We start from the raw sequence: 20,406 nt of genomic DNA on the forward strand, positions 1-20,406 counted from the left end.
TTCCTTGGAATTAAGTTCCTCGTAAGTGTGAATTGCAAAATTCAGTTGGCCACAGTCAGAATGTTGAATTGGTATTTGAATAACCGAAAGAGCAATTGACTGAATTGTAATTCAAACTAGAAATTTAAGTTTTATGACACAGCATAAATAACTGCATTGTCAATTTAATCACTATTATTGTAATTCTGCCTATTTAATCCCTGATATGCACAAATAATTTTTCTTTGAACAGACATATTTCTATAAAGTAAATGCATTGTTTAACTTCCAACCAAGGTTGTGTTTTATCTTGTGTGTCATGGAACTCATAGCTGAGCGTTCTGCATCGTAAAGTGCAGTGCTGTACCGGGTGAGATACTGAGCAAGTTTACTACTTTAGAAAAGCCATACATATGGAGCTGGTTATGTGATGCCAATGTCAAAATGTATTTATTTACAAATCATGTGCTGTGGTAAAAGCATTTTTATGGTTATGAGGTTATGCTATAATATTATGCAAGGAACCACACAAAAATATTTGTTTATTAATAGATAATCTGTCCCCATAATCATTTTGAAAATAAATAAAAGTGGCTGCCATTTTACTGCCTCTAGTGTTCATTTCAAATGGAAGTTGTGATGAATTGTTTGTAAAAGGTATGCTTTTAGAGTTTTGCAAAATTGTAGGTAGAAGCAGTTTTTTAGATTTTAATTATGCCACCCTGCATCACAAAAAAAAAAAAAAAATCACCAAATTGTTTTCAAATTTTTTTATAAAACACTGACCAAATTTTAATCTATCAATCACATAATATATCGAGCTTATCCACACAAGTGTACTAATAATAAAAGTATATTAGAAAAAAATTCAGTGGTCCATTAGTTGGCTTTGATTAATTCCATGGTCCAAAAAAGTAATTTGATTTTAATAGGTGGCATTTCAAAATGTTATTGATATCATCTAGTGTTTCTAGAAATATCCCATATGTTGTACATGTGACAACATTCATGGTTAATTCAAACTGAAAAATAAAATTCTACTTTCTGCTTCAAATTACAATTCTGTAATCTGATTGCTACCTCTATTCAAATTCAAGAATTAAAAAGCCATTCTAAATTTAAGTCTGAATGGTGCACAACCCTGACAGGCAGATGAACAGTGTATGTACATTTATACTATGGGCTGAGGACGTTTAACGTTGACCCACATTCTTCAAAGCTCAGTCCATCATTAGTCACAGGGTATCTCTCTATATGTCAGATGGTGATGAAGGCTCCTTGGTTGCTGTTGGCTGATTCTGGCTCCACACAGCGGCCCCGTCTTCGGGTCACTCTCCTCTTGCGGTGGAACTTGGCATAACAACGCAGACCTAAAGAATTTTACATTTACATTTATTAATTTATTATCTTTCGTATTACATTTATTATCTGAAAATCTGGAAAATAAAGGCTTAAAATAGCCTTAAAAGTTGTCCAAATGAAGTCCTTAGCAATGCATATTACTAATCAAACATTACGTTTTGATATATTTATGCATAGACTAGAAAACTTTGTTGGCATTAGTGGAAGTGCATTAGCATGGTTCAAATAGTACTTATCTGACCGCCATTAATTTGTAGCAGTGAATGAAGAGGTATAATATCGATCACAAGTGCAGTATGGAGTACCTCAAGGCTCAGTACTAGGGTCAGTACTACTTTCACGCTTTACATGCTACCCTATAAATATCATCAGGAAACACGGCATTAGCTTTCACTGTTATGCTGATGATCCTCAGCTCTATATTTCATCGAAACTAACGGAATGCATAGTCAATATAAAAAACTGGATGACGAGTAATTTTTTACTGCTAAATTCTGAAAAAACAGAGGTGTTAATTATCGGACCTAAAACCCCCACATGTAATAACTTAGAACACTGTCTAACTAAGTAATTTGTGTATTTGTTGAGATAGTGAATTGGTGGGTTTTTGTTAAATGTGAGCCTAAATCATCACAATTAAAAGAACCAAAGACTTAAACTACTTCAGTCTGTGTGCACTGAATTTATTTAATACACGAGTTTCACAATTTGAGTTGAATTACTGAAATAAATGAACTTTTCCACGAAATTCTAATTTATTGAGATGCACCTGTATTTATTAGTGAAATACTATATGACCCAGACATGTTCCTTGACAGGTTCTATAAGATTCCTTTCTACATTATGATACCTTCTAAAGAAACCAAAAAAGTCATACCCACCCTCCTCACACATGCAGTCATCATAACACTTGTTGTTTAGCCCGCGATTGTGAGGTTTGCACTCATGTTCTCTCAGGTCACAACAGGAACCTGGTCATAGCAAAAGATCAACAAATATAAACACTGGCAAGTATTTTATAGTATTTCTTGCTAATACATATCATATTAAGACATTTATTGCTGAATGTCACTTCACTATCACTATCACTATCACTATTAAATAAACAGTTAAGTGAAAAAAAAGTCAATTCTGTCATCATATACTCATCCTCATATAATTCTAACCCAATAGGCCTATGACTTTTTCTACTGTGAAACACAGAAAGTGTATTTTGGGCATGTTAATTTAATGCTCTTGAGCAAAAATAGCAAGCTAATATGCAGGAGATTTTATATATTTCATATTCCGTCATAATACAAACTTGGAAATGTTTATTGTTTGTCACAGCAGGTTAGGATAAAATATATATATGGAAGAGGTTTTAGAAGAGAGCGTTTTAGTGCCTTGATGTACTGTAAAAACTCCTAATAGTACAAAAGAACAAAGCAAAATACAATTTCTTTTTGTTTTTCTCTTTCTGTTTTTTTTTTCTTTTGATTTATTGGTGAAATGACCCAGACATGTTCCTGACTAAACCAATGTGGTTCGGACAATGTTACCACGGTTTGAGTAGCTGGGTAAGTTATTCAACGACACATTAAACTAGTTAGGCAGTGAGTTATGTCACTGAACCCCATTCAGATTTGTGAAGGAACTATTCTGATTGAAAAAATCAGACTCAAAGTGTAAATTTCATTCGCTCATACATGTGCCCAGAAGACTTTTTTTTAAAAAATGTACTTTCAGTGTTCCATGTAAAAAAGAAAATCATACAGGATTGGTACAACATGATGAAAAGTAAATAATGACAGATTTGTAATGCTTGGGTGAACTATTCCTTTGATAATTATAATGTGAAATCATAGCGGTGCACTGACCAGGGAGGCAGTCGAGATGATGGTCACATGGGTCAATGACATCAGCATCAAGCGTTGCGTTCCCATTACTTTTGTTTTTGCCACGACGTTTATCTTTATTGGGGAAATAGACAGACACAGGCCTCCTATGAAATCTTTTATTCAGAAATCAGCTGTGAGTTTGCAAATTATTTACGCTTAGAGGTTTAAAGATCTGGGAGAACTACATCCGATCTAATAAATCAAATATTTATCCAGATCTTTCAATATATCTTGGTCTAAACACTCCAAAGATTTTTGCCTTGAATATCTGAAAATAAAAAAATAAAAATAAAAAACTGTTGCAGGAAACAAATCTGACAGATTGTAAAATCACTGTTATTGATTAGACTTGAGAATGTCCATTCATACCTTTTCTTTTGTTGGATGGCCAAGTGTCTACAGGCTTCATATCCTCATAATCAGTCCAGTCAAAGAGGGCCATGTCCAGAGTCGGCATCACCTCCCCTTGAGCCTTCCCTCGACCAGACTTCTGAATGAGACAGGTTTAAAATATAAGGTTTATTCTGGGTGATCCACTTGACGTCACTTTTAAGCAAGGTGCTAATAAAAGCGTCTGCCAAATGACTAAATGTAAATTCAAAACCTGTGATATAACAACTTTGCATTGATTTATATTACAGGATAGCTGTACTAACAACACTAAAATATAGCTAAGAAATTCTAAATAGTATCCAGGTTGCTAACTTCTGTGAAGTGACATAATGTGCAATGTCCTGGCTCACACACAATCTCAGTTTAATGACAGCGCCACCTTCTGGACAAAAGGCTTTTTGTATTTAGTACGAAAAGCATTTTCTTCATGTTTCAAAAAGCAATATGCAGTTATGCCATCACAATCGATAAAGCTCTGGGCTTATAACTAAAGTTTATAAATTCAAATCCCAGATGGGATGATCTTGAGATTGTTCCTCTGTTGAGACTGACTTTGTCTGGCATTGCATTTAGTGGAATGTAGCCTGTGCTTGTCCCTGTTGCATACAACCATATTGTTTTTCACCTTATGCACAGCTTTGGAAGCTTTAGAGGTGGAGAAAGATATTATATTTTTATAAGATTTTTTTTAAAAATGTACACTGATAAATATTGCATATTAACATTTAAAACCATAAATAGGCTCCATGTTGATATTAATTAACAATTAACTGTCTGGCCCCACACCATTATTCCAATTAAAAGGGTTCTTGATGTCCAATTTTTTTTAAATAAGTTTTAAATACAAGTGTATTAAAGACATGAAAGGCTCGATGACCAGTCATTTTATTAGTCATCAGACCAAAATGCTACTCCACGCTTTATAATCAAAGATCTAGGTGTTATATTGGAGAGCAAATTGCTTTTTGAAAATCATATTTTCCATGTTACCAAAACAGCCTTCTTCCACCTTTGAAACATTGTCAAGTTACAGAACATTATCTGTTTCTGATGCAGAAAAGCTACTCCATGCATTAATGACTTCAAGACTAGATTATTGTAGTGCATTGCAAACTGCCTGCCCTGCATGCGTAAACAAGCTGATTCAAAATGCAGCTCAGTGTTCTTGCCAGGTCAAGAAAATATTATCTTATCACACCAATTTTATCGTCTCTAGACTGGCTACCTCTCAAATTCAGCTTTAGTTTTAAAATAATGCAACTGATGAAGCCCTAAATAGTCGAGCTCCTTTGTATTTATCAAATCTCATTACAATCCATCATGTTCCTTAATGTCACAAAACTCTAGGAAATCAAAGTCCACTATAGAAGCTTTTTCACATTTGGCTTCTAAACTCTGGAACAGCCTTCCTGATAATGGTTGGCACTCAGACAAAGTCTCTAAGTTTCAGTGTAGATTAAAGACATCTCTTTAGTCAAGCATTCACATAACACATAATACAGAATTCCAGTTATATCTAATGAAATTGTAACAAATGCACATCATCTTTGTCTAAAATAACATGTACAGCAGTTATGCTAATGTTTTTTCTTTCTGGTTTCTATCTTAAGATGCCCTTCCTGATGTTGCACCAACTCCAATTTGAGTCCAGCCTTACATGTGAAGACCTCAGATGACTATAAGACTGACAAATATTATCCATATGTCATAACCATGACAATCACAAGCTGAATTAATCCTCTGAAGAATAGCATCATTTTGTCTAACCAAACCTTGTTTTTTTCTTTTTTATTATAATTTTTTATAGTTTTTAAAATTTAAAGCGAATTTTGGTGAATTGTGTTAAATCCACCTAGGGTCAATTTTTACATAATTTTAGAACTTCAGCATAATACAAGGGTTGGAGAGATTAAAGCAGTAAGAAATTTAAGGAAATGCTCTCCATTTTTATTAGATCCCATAGACACTGTAACACTGAAACATGCATCTTCCGCAAAGCTGCTTTGAAATTTTATGTACTGTGAAAAGCACTAAACAAATAAATGCAAGCAAGCAAGAAATAAATACAGAAAGAAAGAAAGCAATCAAGCAAGAAAGAAAGAAAGAAAGACTACAAAATCGATGTGAAAGTAATAAAAGTAGACCTGGATTGACAGGCTTCACATACAATATCCATGACTCCAAATCCCAATCCTAGAATTCCCTTGGATTTTCCATGTCCATTGAAACCCTAAATAGAGCCGTATGAACATTCAAAATCTATGCTTTTGTGTTCTAAAAGAGCTAGATTTACTAAACAAGGCATATCCCATATGAGCACTAATGGAAAGTTCTGCAAGTAGGAATCTACTGACATTGTGCAAATTAAACACAGATGCAGTGAATTTATTTCCATAATGAACAGCATGATCCAAAAAACAATAAACTGACTACCACAAATTTTTGTAAACACAATATATAATTAATTTCAATACTCTCCTCACACCTACAGTATTTTTCAAAAATCAGCCACAAAAATGACTTTTCATTAATAATTTTTCACTGCGTGTCTTTAGCAAATCCTGACAGTAGTTTTTTTTAACCACCAAAAGAGGGTTTTCGCTGGTGCAAGCTGTTAGTAAATCTGGCTCCTAGATGTGTATACACTGAAGTCTGCACTCTAAAGCTTCTGGCATCATATGCTGATATGTGTGTGAGCTCCTGTAGAGTCTGTGTCTTTGCCAGCGGCTGGACTAGCAGCGGCACTGACGCAGTGCTAGCGAACAGCATTGAGAACGGTGCTCTTCTGGGAGTTGAATGACTGGAGAGGAGAAGGACAGAGAGAATCTAACCAGAGTAATAACTGACTTCTGCTGCTCATTCCATCAGCAATACAAGGACAAAAAACTGTGTGCTATTCAAAATAATTGCTTTTGCATCACATTTGAGAACTGGATAATTTATGTCATTTACATTTATTCATTTAGCTGACGCTTTTATCCAAAGCGACTTACAATTGCTATATATGTCAGAGGTCGCACGCCTCTGGAGCAACTAGGGGGTTAAGTGTCTTGCTCAGGGACACATTGGTGTCTCACAGTGGATTCGAACCCGGGTCTCTCACACCAAAGGCATGTGTCTTATCCACTGCGCCATGCAGATGTATACCATTAGACATTGTAGTGTTAGAAATGCAATAATGTTTTGGAATTCTTTAGCATTTCTTCTACATAATTTTCTGCAATTAATTAAGCCTGAACCACTTCAAAAAAATTGACTTGTAAAGTTGGAATCTGTAAAAAAAAAAAAAAAAAAAAAAACTGTTTTGCACACCAACCTTATTTGCTGGTGAATGCCCAATTTTACCAGCATTTTGTAAGCAAGGTTAACCTTAATGTTAAAAACAAATATAAGGCCAATATGTGGCTTTACGAAAATAAACATTAAAACAATGTGCACCCTCAGACCATTTTCCAAACCACACCAAAATTTTAAAGTGAACTACATTCAAGAAGACCTTCTGGTGTGGTTATTTTGGTGTATTCACATGATTTCTTTTGGCCCAAGACCAAGCACACTGAAGCTAAGCAGGGTTGAGCTTGGCCAGTACCTGGATGAGAGACCTCTGGTGAAAACTAGGTTGCTGTTGGAAGAGGTGTTAGTGAGGCCAGCAGGGGGTGCTCACCCTGTAGTATGTGTGGGTCCTAACGCCCCGGTATAGTGATGGGGGCACTATACTGTCAAAAAGCACCGTCTTTCGGATTAGACGTTAAACCAAGGTCCTGACTCTCTGTGGTCATTATAAATCCCATGGCACTTCTCGTAAAGAGTAGGGGTGTAACCCCGGTGTCCTGGCCAAATTCCCTCTATCTGCCCTTGTCTATCACGGCATCCTAATAATCCCCATATACTTGATTGGTTTTATGACTTTCTCTCCTCTCCACCTGTAGCTGGTGTGTGGTGAGTGCACTGGCACCGTTGTCCTGTGGCTGCCGTCGCATCATCCAAGTGGATGCTGCACACTTGGTGGTGGTTGAGGAGAGACCCCCACATGATTGTAAAGCGCTTTGGGTGTACAGCAATACACAATAAAGATCTATATAAATGCATCATTCATTCATTCATTCATTCATCACATATGGCCAAACTGTCTACAACCAATGGCAATGCAACTGCTTCACTTTTTGGTCAAATTTTGCAGTTGTGAATTGATAATATAAGCATTTATTTGATTAAATATAAGCATTTATTTGATTCATATAATTCACAACTGAATGTGAGAAGACAAGACGCATTTCACTATTTTCAACACATTACGCACACAAAGCAGATTGCATGGGTGAATGTTTTGAAATTATTATTTTAAAACAGTTCAACTTGATTACTTTACAAAAAAATATATTTTTCTTGTTCTTTCACTGTTCTTCTTTCTTTTTATTTATTTACCAAAAATCAATTTATTTATTTAATTTAAATAAAAAGACCATTACTGTTGTGGTATTCTAAACAAAAAAATAACTAAAATCAAATCAAATCAAATAAATGATTCCTCAAGATTTAATCTATTTAAGATTGAAATTTGGAAATCACCTATTGACTTAATAATTTTCACCAGTATCATCTTATGTTTATCTCTGTGTCTCTTTCTGGCAGCTTATTTTCCTTTCTGGATTATTTTTTAAAACACTATTCTTTTGCTGCCTTGTAAGTGTTTGCATTTCCTTAAGGAAATGCAAATGTAGTTTTTATTAATATCAGTATCCAGGCCAAGTGAATCTCAAGAGAATCTGAATATATACGAGGAGTGGTAAAAAGATATCCAGGGAGGAGAATAGAGCAGAACAGATGGCTGTGAAAAAGAGGAGCAGGAGGATGGGCGAGCGACATCTCACCCCTCACTCGCTCTGGTGACAGCTCCCCTCCTCCACCTCCTCCCTAGTGCAAAGCGAGCTGGGTAATTTTACTCGTGTATGATCCAGCCCCGGGCGGTAATAAGCACGGCCCAGAAGCACAGGTAAATAAATCTGTGTGATGAAGCGCTGCACACCACAAGGATGACAAGTACCTCCACTACTGGCTCCAAACAGCATTTCAGTATCTATATCTGCCACAGTGTGCGGTTCAAATGAAGATGTTCATTCTGGGATCTAACAACAAAATGACAGAGTGGAAAAAGACTCAAGGCAGTTTAACGTAGTCTGAAAGCAGCAAAATGTCCCAAGAGTAATGCTACAGACTAAGTATTTCTAACAATAAAATCAGGATGCTGGTAAAATGTTTAACAAAAAAAAAAAAAAAGGAATCCAGGCAAAACAATGCAAAAATGCTTTTGTAGACAGTCCTCTGTGTATACGAATAACAGCATCTTAGAAATTAAACACTCTGAACAACACAACAGACCTTCATATTCAAAGACGCTTCTGCTTGCCAGGGTACCTGGGGTTTGGTGGAGGCTGGGGACAGTGTTGGGGGATGCTCGTTGATTGCCGTGGTTACCAAAATGGGAAAGAGAGAGGAGGGAGCTTCAGTGAGTGGGGCATTGTCGTGATTGGGCGGGGAGGTATAAAAACCATCCCCAAATCCATTCATATCCTTCAACAAGGAGCCTAATTCTGGTTCAGGGTCATAGAGATCCCCTAGGAGAAAAAGAGAGAGAAACTATGGTCGGTCTTTAATAAAAATTATCATTCGTAGTTTAGACCTGGCAAACATCTCATATGGCTACTTATAGACACAGAAACGAACCCATTGTTATTCTACTCCATATGCCTATTGAACATCTCAGGGCTTTATCGTTAAATATATTTAATTTTACACAATGTACTATACTGATCAAAAGTTTAGAATATTATGATTAAGTCTCTTATGCTTGCCAATTAAGGCTGCATTCATTTGATCAAAACAGTAAAACTGTTAACCATTATGGTAACACTTTATTTTAAGGCGCCATAATACAGAGTAATTACCTAGTTAAGTACTTAGTAGTAGCCGTTGTACTTACATGAAATAAAATGTACTTACCATGTAACTAAGTTATGGAACAGCCTGTAACTACAGTTTGTAATTATGTAGAAGTAATAGGCAGCTACTGTTACACAAATGTAACAGACCGAGTGTACTTAAGTGTACACATGAAGTACACTTAAGTACAATCTTGATACACTTTATTTTTAAGTAGCTTATGTCTTTGTACTTACTTTTATAATTACATAGTATAAAGTCTGCAACACATATGTAACAATCTTTTGCTTACATAAGTAGCTGTGTAACAGACTCGGTCAGTTACATATGTGTAACGGTAGCTGCCTATTACATCTACATAATTACAAACTTGTAAGTACAGGCTGTTCCCTAACTTAGTTAAATGGTAAGTATATTTTGTTTCATGTAAGTACAACTGCTACTACTAAGTACTTAACTAGGTAATTACTCTGTATTGTGGACACCTTAAAATAAAGTGTTACCTGAAGCTGAATTTTCAGCATCATCACTCTAGTCTTCAATGTCACATGACCCTTCAGAAATCATTATAATATGCTGATTTGCCGCTCAAGAAACGTTTCTGATTATTATCAACGTTGAAACAGAAAGCTGATACACTACCATTCAAACATGTATTATGTTTCACAGTTAGATATTTATTTCAAGAAAATGCAGTTTTTTTTTACTTTCTATTAATAAAAAAAATCATGCTGTTTTTCAGAATCAGAATCAGAATCAGAATGAGCTTTATTGGCCAAGTATGTTTACACATACAAGGAATTTGTTGTAGTGACAGAAGCTCCACAGTGCAACAGAAGGACAGTAACAGGACAGGACACAGGTAATGAAACAAAATAACAGGAAATAGCCAATGACCAATGTACAAGCAGCAAAAAAAATAAGAAATACACAATATATAATATATAATATAGGCGACTATGTATGTACAAGTCAAGTATGTGCAAATTAGAAATGAGAAAATAAAATAAGTGAGTGTGGTGAATGGATAATGTATTAGTTGTGTGTTTTACGTTTATTTATTGAGTGTTCATGAGATGTATTGACTGAGGGAAGAAACTGTTCCTGTGTCTGGTCGTTCTGGTGCTCAGAGCTCTGTAGCGTCGACCAGATGGTAAAAGTTCAAAGAGGTTGTGTGCTGGATGTGAGGGGTCCAGAGTGATTTTACCAGCCTTTTTGCTCACTCTGGATAAGTACAGTTCTTGGAGAGTGGGGAGGGTTGTACCAATGATTCGCTCAGCAGTCCGGACTACCCTCCGTAGTCTTCTGAGGTCAGATTTGGTAGCTGAGCTGAACCAGACAGTTATTGAGGTGCAGAGGATGGATTCAATGATGGCAGAGTAGAACTGTTTCAGTAAGTCCTGTGGCAGGTTGAACTTCCTCAGCTGGCGAAGAAAGTACAACCTCTGCTGGGCCTTCCTGACAATGGAGTCAATGTGAATATCCCACTTCAGGTCCTGAGAGATGGTGGTGCCCAGGAATCTGAATGACTCCACTGCAGTCACGGTGCTGTTCATGATGGTGAGAGGGGGGAGAGCAGGGGGGTTTCTCCTGAAGTCCACGATCATCTCCACCGTTTTGAGTGTGTTAAGCTCCAGGTTGTTGAGACTGCACCAGACAGCCAGCTCCTTAACCTCCTGTCTGTAAGCAGACTCGTCACCGTCCTGGATGAGGCCGATCAGTGTGGTGTCGTCTGCGAACTTCAGGAGCTTGACAGAGGGGTCTTTAGATGTGCAGTCGTTGGTGTAGAGGGAGAAGAGCAGTGGGGAGAGTACGCAGCCCTGAGGAGCTCCAGTGCTGATGGTTCGAGTGCTGGATGTGAATTTGCCAAGCTTTACTAACTGCTGTCTGTCTGTCAGGAAGCTGTTGATCCACTGGCAGACGGAGGTGGGGACGGAGAGCTGAGTTAGTTTATTTTGAAGGGTTTCCGGGATAATGGTGTTAAAAGCAGAGCTGAAGTCCACAAACAGGATCCTCACATAAGTCCCTGGTCTGTCCAGATGCTGCAGGATGAAGTGCAGTCCCATGTTGACTGCATCATCCACAGACCTGTTTGCTCTGTAGGCAAACTGCAGGGGGTCCAGTAAGGGTCCAGTGATGTCCTTCAGATGAGCCAGAACCAGTCTTTCGAATGATTTCATGGCTACAGACGTTAGTGCCACAGGTCTGTAATCATTAAGTCCAGTAATTTTGTGTTTCTTTGGGACGGGGATGATGGTGGAGCGTTTGAAGCATGAGGGGACTTCACACAGCTCCAGTGATCTATTGAAGATCTGTGTGAAGATGGGGGCCAGCTGCTCAGCACAGATTTTTAGGCAGGCTGGTGACACACCATCTGGACCAGGTGCTTTCCTTCTTTTGTTTTTCCTGAAGACCTGGCACACATCGTCTTCGCTGATTTGAATTGTAGGTGTGGGGGAGAGAGGGGTTGCTGGAGGTGTGAATGGTTGTGTGGAGGGGTTCTCTGGGCGGGTGTGGGGTGATCGTTCAAAACGACAAAAGAACTCGTTTAAGTCGTCTGCCAGGTGTTGATTCTCCAGAGTGCTGGGGGGTGGTGTTTTGTAGCTGGTGATGTCCTTTAATCCTAGCCACACTGAAGCCGGATCGCTGGAAGAGAATTTGTTCCTGAGCTTGTCAGAATAATTCCTCTTTGCCACTCTGATCTCCTTTTCCAGTGTGTATTTGGCCTGTTTGTACAAGACTTTATCCCCCTTTCTGTGAGCATCTTCTTTGGCCTGACGGAGCTGTCTGAGTTTGGCAGTGAACCATGGTTTGTCATTGTTGTAGAATAGATGAGTCCTGGTAGGAATGCACATGTCCTCACAGAAACTGATATAAGATGTTACAGTCTCTGTGAGCTCGTCCAGGTCATTTGCCGCAGCTTCAAAAACAGTCCAATCAGTCAGGTCGAAACAGGCTTGTAAATCCCGCTCTGTTTCGTTAGTCCATCTTTTAACAGATCTTAATACAGGCTGCGCAGACTTAAGTTTCTGCCTGTAGGATGGAATAAGATGAACCAAACAGTGATCAGAGAGTCCTAAAGCTGCTCGTGGAACCGAGTGATATGCATCCTTTATTGTTGTGTAACAGTGATCCAATATATTACTGTCTCTGGTGGGACATGTAACATGCTGTCTGTATTTTGGCAGTTCACGGGAGAGATTTGCTTTATTAAAGTCCCCGAGAATTATTAAAACAGAGTCCGGGTGTTGTTGTTCACTCTCTGTGATCAGATCAGCGAGTTTCTGTAGAGCTGTGCTCACGTGCGCTTGCGGTGGAATGTAAACACTCACGAGAATGAACGAGCAGAACTCCCGCGGCGAATAGAACGGCTTGCAGTTAATGAAGAGCGTTTCTAGATCTGAACAGCACATCTTCTTTAACAAAGTTACATCTGTACACCACCTCTCATTGATGTAAAAGCATGTCCCGCCGCCGCGCGATTTCCCCGTTGATTCTGTGTCCCGATCTGCTCTTATCAGCTGGTAATTAGGCAGATGGATCGCGCTGTCCGGTATGTCGCCATTCAACCAGGTTTCCGTGAAACATAGAGCAGCAGAGTTAGAAAAGTCCTTGTTTGTCCGGGAGAGCAGAAGGAGTTCGTCCGTTTTGTTGGGTAGAGAGCGGAGATTTGCCAGATGGATGCTAGGCAACGCCGTTCTAAATCCGCGCTGACGAAGTTTCACGAGCGCGCCGGCTCGCTTTCCCCGTCTGCGCCTCCTGTAGCGTTTGACCAGAGCTATGGCTCCGCCAACTACAATGTCCAGCAAAACGTCCGAAAAATCAAAAACCGGTAGAAGATTTTGTGGTGTGTTCTGCCGAATGTTCAGCAGATCATCCCTGGTAAAGCTGATCTTATTTGAAAAACAAAAAACAGGAAAAACAAACAAAAACAATACAAACACGGAGGAGCAACGCACAATAGCTGCCATCAGCGGCGCCATTTTGTAGGATTTTTTTTGACATTTAAGAACCATAATAAGAACCATTATTAATAACTGAGCACCAAATCAGCAAATTAGACAGTAATGAACTAAGCAGTGTATGTAACAGGCCTACATACTGTACATAGTCCTTGTTCTTTGAATGTGGTTTGAAGCTAGATGTGTGCTTAGCTGAATAAATGTGAAATTACTTGGGATAAATATTCTATATCTACCTGCCAGTAAGCAGGGAAAGTTTAGAAATGTCACTCTGCAAATATAAATGTATACACTTCACCCCAAAAATCAAAAAACAATTCTGTCCTCATTTACTTTCTAGTTTTGTTCCAAACTAGAGTTTCTTTCTTCTGTGGAACACAAATGAGACATTTAGAAGAATATCTGCTCTTTAAATAGTTATAAAATATTGTGAAAAGGTGCTGGCAAGCTCCAAAAAGCATCATGAAAGTAGTTTTGGGTGCTATATTACCACTTAAGTGTGTAATTACATGTTGTGTGTCATTCCTGTGGATAACAACTTTTTGGCCATTTTCTCATACAACTTCAGCTGACTTTAAAAGTAGTACACAAGCATTGACTAACTTGACAGTCATTGACTACTATAAGCTTTCAATGTATGAAAAAATGCAGAGATTGAAAAATAGGTCTGTACTGTATAAAACTTAAATTTCGTTATGGCTTTGTGTGATTAATAAATGAACGGATGCGATTTAGTCTGATGCAGTGGATTTTTCAGAGTGAAGCATGACACTGTGTTTATTTATATTTACATAATTGCCAAAAATGTGTGTGTGTGTGTGTGTGTGTGTGTGTATATATATATATATATATATATATATATATATATAGTAATTAGCATAACCATTTTTAATAACATAATTAGTAATAACCATTTTTAGTAATTAGCAATTTTTGTGATAACCAAAAGAGGTCTTAGTTGATTCTTGTAAAGTCTGAACCCTTAAAAAACAACTATTGCCAATGGCACCAGTGTGATTCCTTTGTCCTTTTTGCAAAGATGTTTAAGCAAACAGAAATATGGGCGATGGTTTTTCATTAAATAAAATGCTTACCATATTGCAAATTGCAATGTAAAAAATTCAGCAAATCTCAATTACCTTTGGCTCGACCTTTGTCTCTTTTGCCTCCCTGCTTTCTGTGATCAGCCTGATGCCCATGGCCATGTCTCCTGCCTTTACGATTGAGCTCTCCCTCCGGTGGATGATTGCCCCGCCGCATATGAGCAGGCCCCCTCACCTCTTCATGAACCTCCACCCTCATACTGTCCCCAGGCCCCATATCCAGCCTTACAGGGCTCAGACCCTCCAGACTTGTCTCGTCATCCTCCAGTCGATCCAGAGGCCTTTGCGAGTGAAGCCCAACACTATCCTTGTCTTTACGTGGCCAGTGTCTCCGTCGTTGGCTGCCACCCAGAAGTCCCATATCTTGGTCTTGCTTGGAGTCAGAGGTGGAAGACTGGGTCACACTCTTTTTGGCATTTTCAGATGGGATCTCAGAGCTGTACGAGGTATGGGACAGTGTGATGAGGAGCACAGCCAAGAGACGACAAAAGCCGGGAGCCGCCATCTTCAAACACAGCGCCACCTGTTGTTTAGGGCAAGATCAGGTCAGACTTTTATACTTTTGCACTTTGTAAGTATACACAACTTTATTATTATTTTGAGAAATGCTTATAAAAAAAAATTTCCATATATGATAATTCCTATATATCATCAACAACACATGACATTTAGGTCACACTTTATTTTAAGGTCCATTTCTCACTATTAACTAACTATTAACTATGACTTTTGCCTCAATAAACTCCTAAGTACTGCTTATGAATAGTTAGTAAGGTAGTTGTTAGGTTTAGACACAGGGTAGGATTAAGGGACGTAGAATATGGCCATACAGAATATATGCTTTATAACTACTACTAAGCAGCCAATATGCTAGTAATATGCATACAAGTAGTTAATAGAGAGAATTGGTCCCTAAACTAAAGTGTGACCACATTTTACAACAAGAACTAAGGTCAGTGTGGTTGTAAATGATTTGATACTTATAGAGCTTAGTACACAGCCATGAGGGTCTGCTGGGTTCCTCTTTGATATCATTTCCTTTTTTTCTGTTGTTTGAACCGTTTCTTTGTTGCACCACATTCATTTGGCAATATTATGAATACTTAAATTTCATTAATATTTAAAATATTAAGAATGTCCCCCAACCCCCCAAAAAATCATTACTATTATTTCAAAAATTAAAAACATGCTCATCATGTTAAAATAATTTTTGGTGTATGTATGAATTACATTTTTAATATATTATTGAATAAATTAATAGGTTAACCATAATTTATAAACTGGCAGATAGACAAACATTTATAACATCCAGTTTGCATCTCACTGTTTGGCCATGTATCCAAGAAGTTTGGATGTTATAGCCAATATGCCCAGATAATAATGTTTATTAAAACTTATATTAGTTAGCAAAGCTTAAATTAATAAACACTGAAAAAATCTGACAAATTTTGAGGACTTAAGGAAACTTTTGAATTTTAAACCATTACATCACAAACCAGAGCATCGCGTTACACCCAGAAAAATACTTTCATATTTAAATAATGTCTTTGCTTTGCTTTGACATGAAATAAACAAGAGCTCAAAGGCAACCTAAATGTGTTGAGAAAACTTGCCAGACTAAATATCAGGTTTGGATTCCCATAGGCCAAGAATAAGAGGATCCAAAGGAAGAATCTTTCCTCAGGTGGTATATCAAAGTTAAGCTTATGAGGAGGTTCTCACCATGCATCTCACCATGCAAATCAGTGACATGGGTCTTACGTTGATCATCCGAGGTCTGCTCTCATCCTCAGATGCTCCCCTCAGTAAATCTGGCCCCTTTACTCTGTCTTTTGTCCCTGAGAGCTGCTCATGCTACCTCAAACGGCAGACATCCATCCAGTAACCAGTGTTACTGATACAAACATGCTAATTTTACATATAAGATGTCTTTAGATTTCTGATTTCTTTGTCATGTTTATAATGATGGAGCAAGGCTATTCTTGATGGCTTCAAGTCATTGTATTTACAAGAATGTCCGCAATAATGACTTGTGGGTTGCATTTATATGCCTTCTTTATATTGTAGAGGAGGTATTGCACTGAAACCCGAAAATAAAAATTTAGCCAGTTTATGAGGTTTCAGGCTTGTGTGACCAAACCACATTTCCACTAGTGACAACCATGCTCAAAGCGCAGATCAAGGTGCAAGAAATGCCAGTGTCATGGGTTTGATACCCAGGGAATGCATGAACTGATAAAATGTATACTTGTGAATGTTATCGGCAAGTGAGAAAAAGAGCAAGAAATATACTGCCCAACTGTCATTTTATTCCAAATGAAAATCACTTTGCGCTAAAAGATTCCTTGTAGGTAGTAAGACTGTTTAGGCATCATATTCATGCATCAGATGTAAAATTGAGAAGATATCTACCTGATGCTCTTATTCAGAAGGGGGGAAGGGAAGTGGTGTGTGGCCAAGTATGGTGACCCATATTCAGAATTTGTGCTCTGCATTTAACCCATCCAAGTGTACACTCAGTAGTGAACATACACCCGGAGCAGTGGGCAGCCAATGAGGGTGGAGAGAGTGTTGGTTATTCACTCCCCCACCTACAATCCCTGCCGGACCTGAGACTCGAACCCACGACCTTCGGGTTGCAAGTCCAACTCTCTATCCATTAGGCCACGACTGCCCTACTAAAAAGCACAGAAAATTGTTTACGTTTCACAAATGGAACATTTTACATATGTTTCATTCTGGTGCATGGCTGTCTTCTGAAACACAGAGCTTTGCCAAAATCTCTCTTCCGATCATGTCAGATTGAGGCTACGTAGCTGTTTTATGGACCAAATATTTTGTGTCACAGCTTGTTTAATTGATGTTACAGCAACATTTTACTTTTCCACTAAGAAAGTAAAATTATTTTTATTATTTGTATTAATAGTATACAATACCTCAGACGTCAGATTACTTAATCTCAACATTCTAGATATGACTGGACTGGATATGTGAGTATGCATCATGTATTTCACAAAAATACTATTTCTTTATCTGCCAAATGTATTCAATAGGAAATGAATAAGTACACCTATAATTAATTTGGGCTGGATGAATAAAGGATCATCCTGATTCCGTACAGTACATCCAAAATTCTTACTGCCGCCTTTAAGATGCAAGTAAAATTATCAGAGGAGAACATTACTCTTCATTGCTTTGCAACTGGAGAGCACATTAAGATGGCAAAACTTAAATTGCAGCTCCATCACTCACCATTATTGCCTTATAATTGGTATCTCAGTGCTGTGATTTAGGTAATGAATCAAGTTCAATGAAATAAAGCAGAATTTAATGAGAAGGGTTTGGTACTGGGCGGTAATGAGGAGCGTTTGATATGCCATGGTTTATATTATCCATCTTTCACTTTCGCAATCAGATTAAAAAATGTCTTGCACACAAAGCAAGGTTTATGACATTTTTGCTACATACTCTAATCCAGAGATAAGGCAGTGTACATACAGGTTTTAGCATTGTGCTACCATTAGCATTAGTATCAATTAGTGCTTGTATTGAGTTATTGGCCATGCTTTTATGGGCTTAGGGGTGAGTGCTTACATTGTGTTGGTGTCAGCATTAACGTATTTAGGTCTCTCTGAGACTTTCTTTAATGTGGGCGGGGTAGTTCATCAACCTGGCAACCCGCTCAGGCAGCCATTCCGCTCTGTGAAGACAACAGCGTATGATAAATCAATGGGGATGGGGTATTGAGCTCATGTGGACACAAATGCACCTCACACCCTGCAGAGATCGTTGTGTAGGGTTGCTAGCTAGGGAACTTCATTGCGGGCCATTTAAGAACCCATCCACAAAGACCGAGCGAAAGAAATTGCATATGAGGCTGGGTAGCAAAACTCCTGCCACAGGAAATTTGCATCAAGATTGCAGGCGCTTCATTTGGGACACACACTGACTGCTTTGGGCTGTATCAGTCAGTTGTATGCACTGTGTGCTTTTCACAACCGGAGAAAGTTTAGAGCGACCGCTGAGCTTTAGTCTCCACACAATTGCTGGTCTCTATTCAGTATGGGCACTCCCCCGTAGACTTTGTTAGTATGACAAGTGTGTTCGTTAGTAGTTCATTAGTCTCTCATCCACCACACAATAAACAACAGTAAAGATACCAAAAAGCAGTGTAAACAAACAAATAACCCAAAATGTTTGGACGCTTCTAAGATTCCTGAAAATCTTTATAAATGAAGGCTCTGGGTGATCTGAGTTCATGCTGATCCCATACAAAAACTGCCTACTGTCATGTGACTAACAGGTGGAGCTTTGAGGGAGCTGAATGATGGGATGAAATGAAGTCTGGGAGCCATGCACCCTGCTGGGCTTGGTAGGACCTCACCCACAAAGACCACACACTATTTAAATAGGAGCCATGGATAACATAGAACATCTGGCATGACATGACAATATGCCCAGGGCTCAGGCTTAAGGTGAGATGACAAGAGGGGGGTGGGGAACATAATGTGTCCAGTGCACGATTTATAAAGATGCTGGGCTATGCAAAATCAATAATACAGCCATTGGCTAAAATGTTGCCTATTTGTTCTACAATGGCTGTTTATCAAAATGTGATTTCTAGATTTTGGCCTTTATCAAAACAAGAGAGTAAACATAATTTTTTTGATAAATCTGCAACATAAATTTTTACTGTGACAGTAAGAAATAGCTCAGTACTAATAATCACTGCTGCTTTTTTTTTTTTTTTTTTTTTTTAACCTTTTCAGGAGAATGCTGTATGTTTGACCCAGAAAATGTGAGTACCATTGTGTTCTTTGTGATTACAAATGTGTTACTATCCTAAGATGTTCTTCTGAGTGGTTTATTCAGCAACATGCTAGGTGTTCTGGGTGTTTATTATCATGTTGTTATGTGGTTGTTCAGGATGGTTGCTAGGACATTGCTGGTCAAAAAATGAAAAGAGGAAAAAGAAAAAAAGGTAACACTTTTTTTTAAGGACCAGTTCTTGCTATTAACAAGTATCTTTTAAGCATGCATATTACTAGCATATTGGTTGTGTAGTACGTATAAAGCACATATTAATGCCTTATTCTGCATGACCATATTTTAGATCCTTTACCCCACACCTAAACTTAACTTATTAACTATTAATAAGCAGCAAATTAGGAGTTTGTTTAGTGAAAACTCTTAGTTAATAGTGAGTATGTCTTCTCTGTTCTAAAGTGTTACCAAATATACATCAAATTTATGTTTGTGGCAAGTAAAAACTATGAATTATCATATAAATACCAAAGCTGGTTTTGGTATTTCAAGTAAATTGGTTTATTAAAATTAAAATAAGTTACTTAATAAACAACTATATAACTTAAAAAGTTGTAAATATTGCCAATATACCATCCTGTAACGCCTGAAGCATTGTCACAATATTTTTAATATAATTTTTAATAAATTATATTTTATATATTTTAAATAAACATGAGATATGTCAAGTTTAGCAGTTATTACTTAGTAGTTAAATTAGCGTAAATGTTAACAGTTAGTAGTTTAATGTTCATATCACCCCAAGTATGAGCAATAATAGTGATGATTAATAATAATAGTGATGTTTGAGTCGATGAAATGCTAATAATTCTTTAAATCATAAAATGTAAAAGTTAAAATAAATTATAAAAATTTAAATAAAACACTTGAAATCATTTATTTCTTTACTTGCATGTCATGTGACTGACATAAAAAAAATCTTGAACAAGTGAATATGTAATTAACTTATTAATATTATATTAA

At 37.6% G+C, this 20,406-nt stretch overlaps 1 protein-coding gene across 1 annotated transcript; it reads right to left on the reverse strand.

Moving 5' to 3' along the window:
- Window positions 1–1,236: 1,236 nt before the first annotated feature.
- On the reverse strand, window positions 1,237–15,124 carry LOC306854857 (draxin-like; the record flags this gene model as incomplete). The annotated part of the gene is made up of 6 exons (XM_079393114.1): window positions 1,237–1,349; window positions 2,223–2,312; window positions 3,201–3,293; window positions 3,591–3,711; window positions 8,994–9,229; window positions 14,656–15,124. 6 exons carry the CDS (start codon window positions 15,122–15,124, stop codon window positions 1,237–1,239), a joined length of 1,122 nt encoding a protein of 373 aa, XP_079249240.1.
- Between the last annotated feature and the right edge of the window lie 5,282 nt (window positions 15,125–20,406).

Source organism: Barbus barbus (assembly GCF_936440315.1).
Source record: "Barbus barbus genome assembly, chromosome: 35".
NCBI lineage: Eukaryota > Metazoa > Chordata > Actinopteri > Cypriniformes > Cyprinidae > Barbus > Barbus barbus.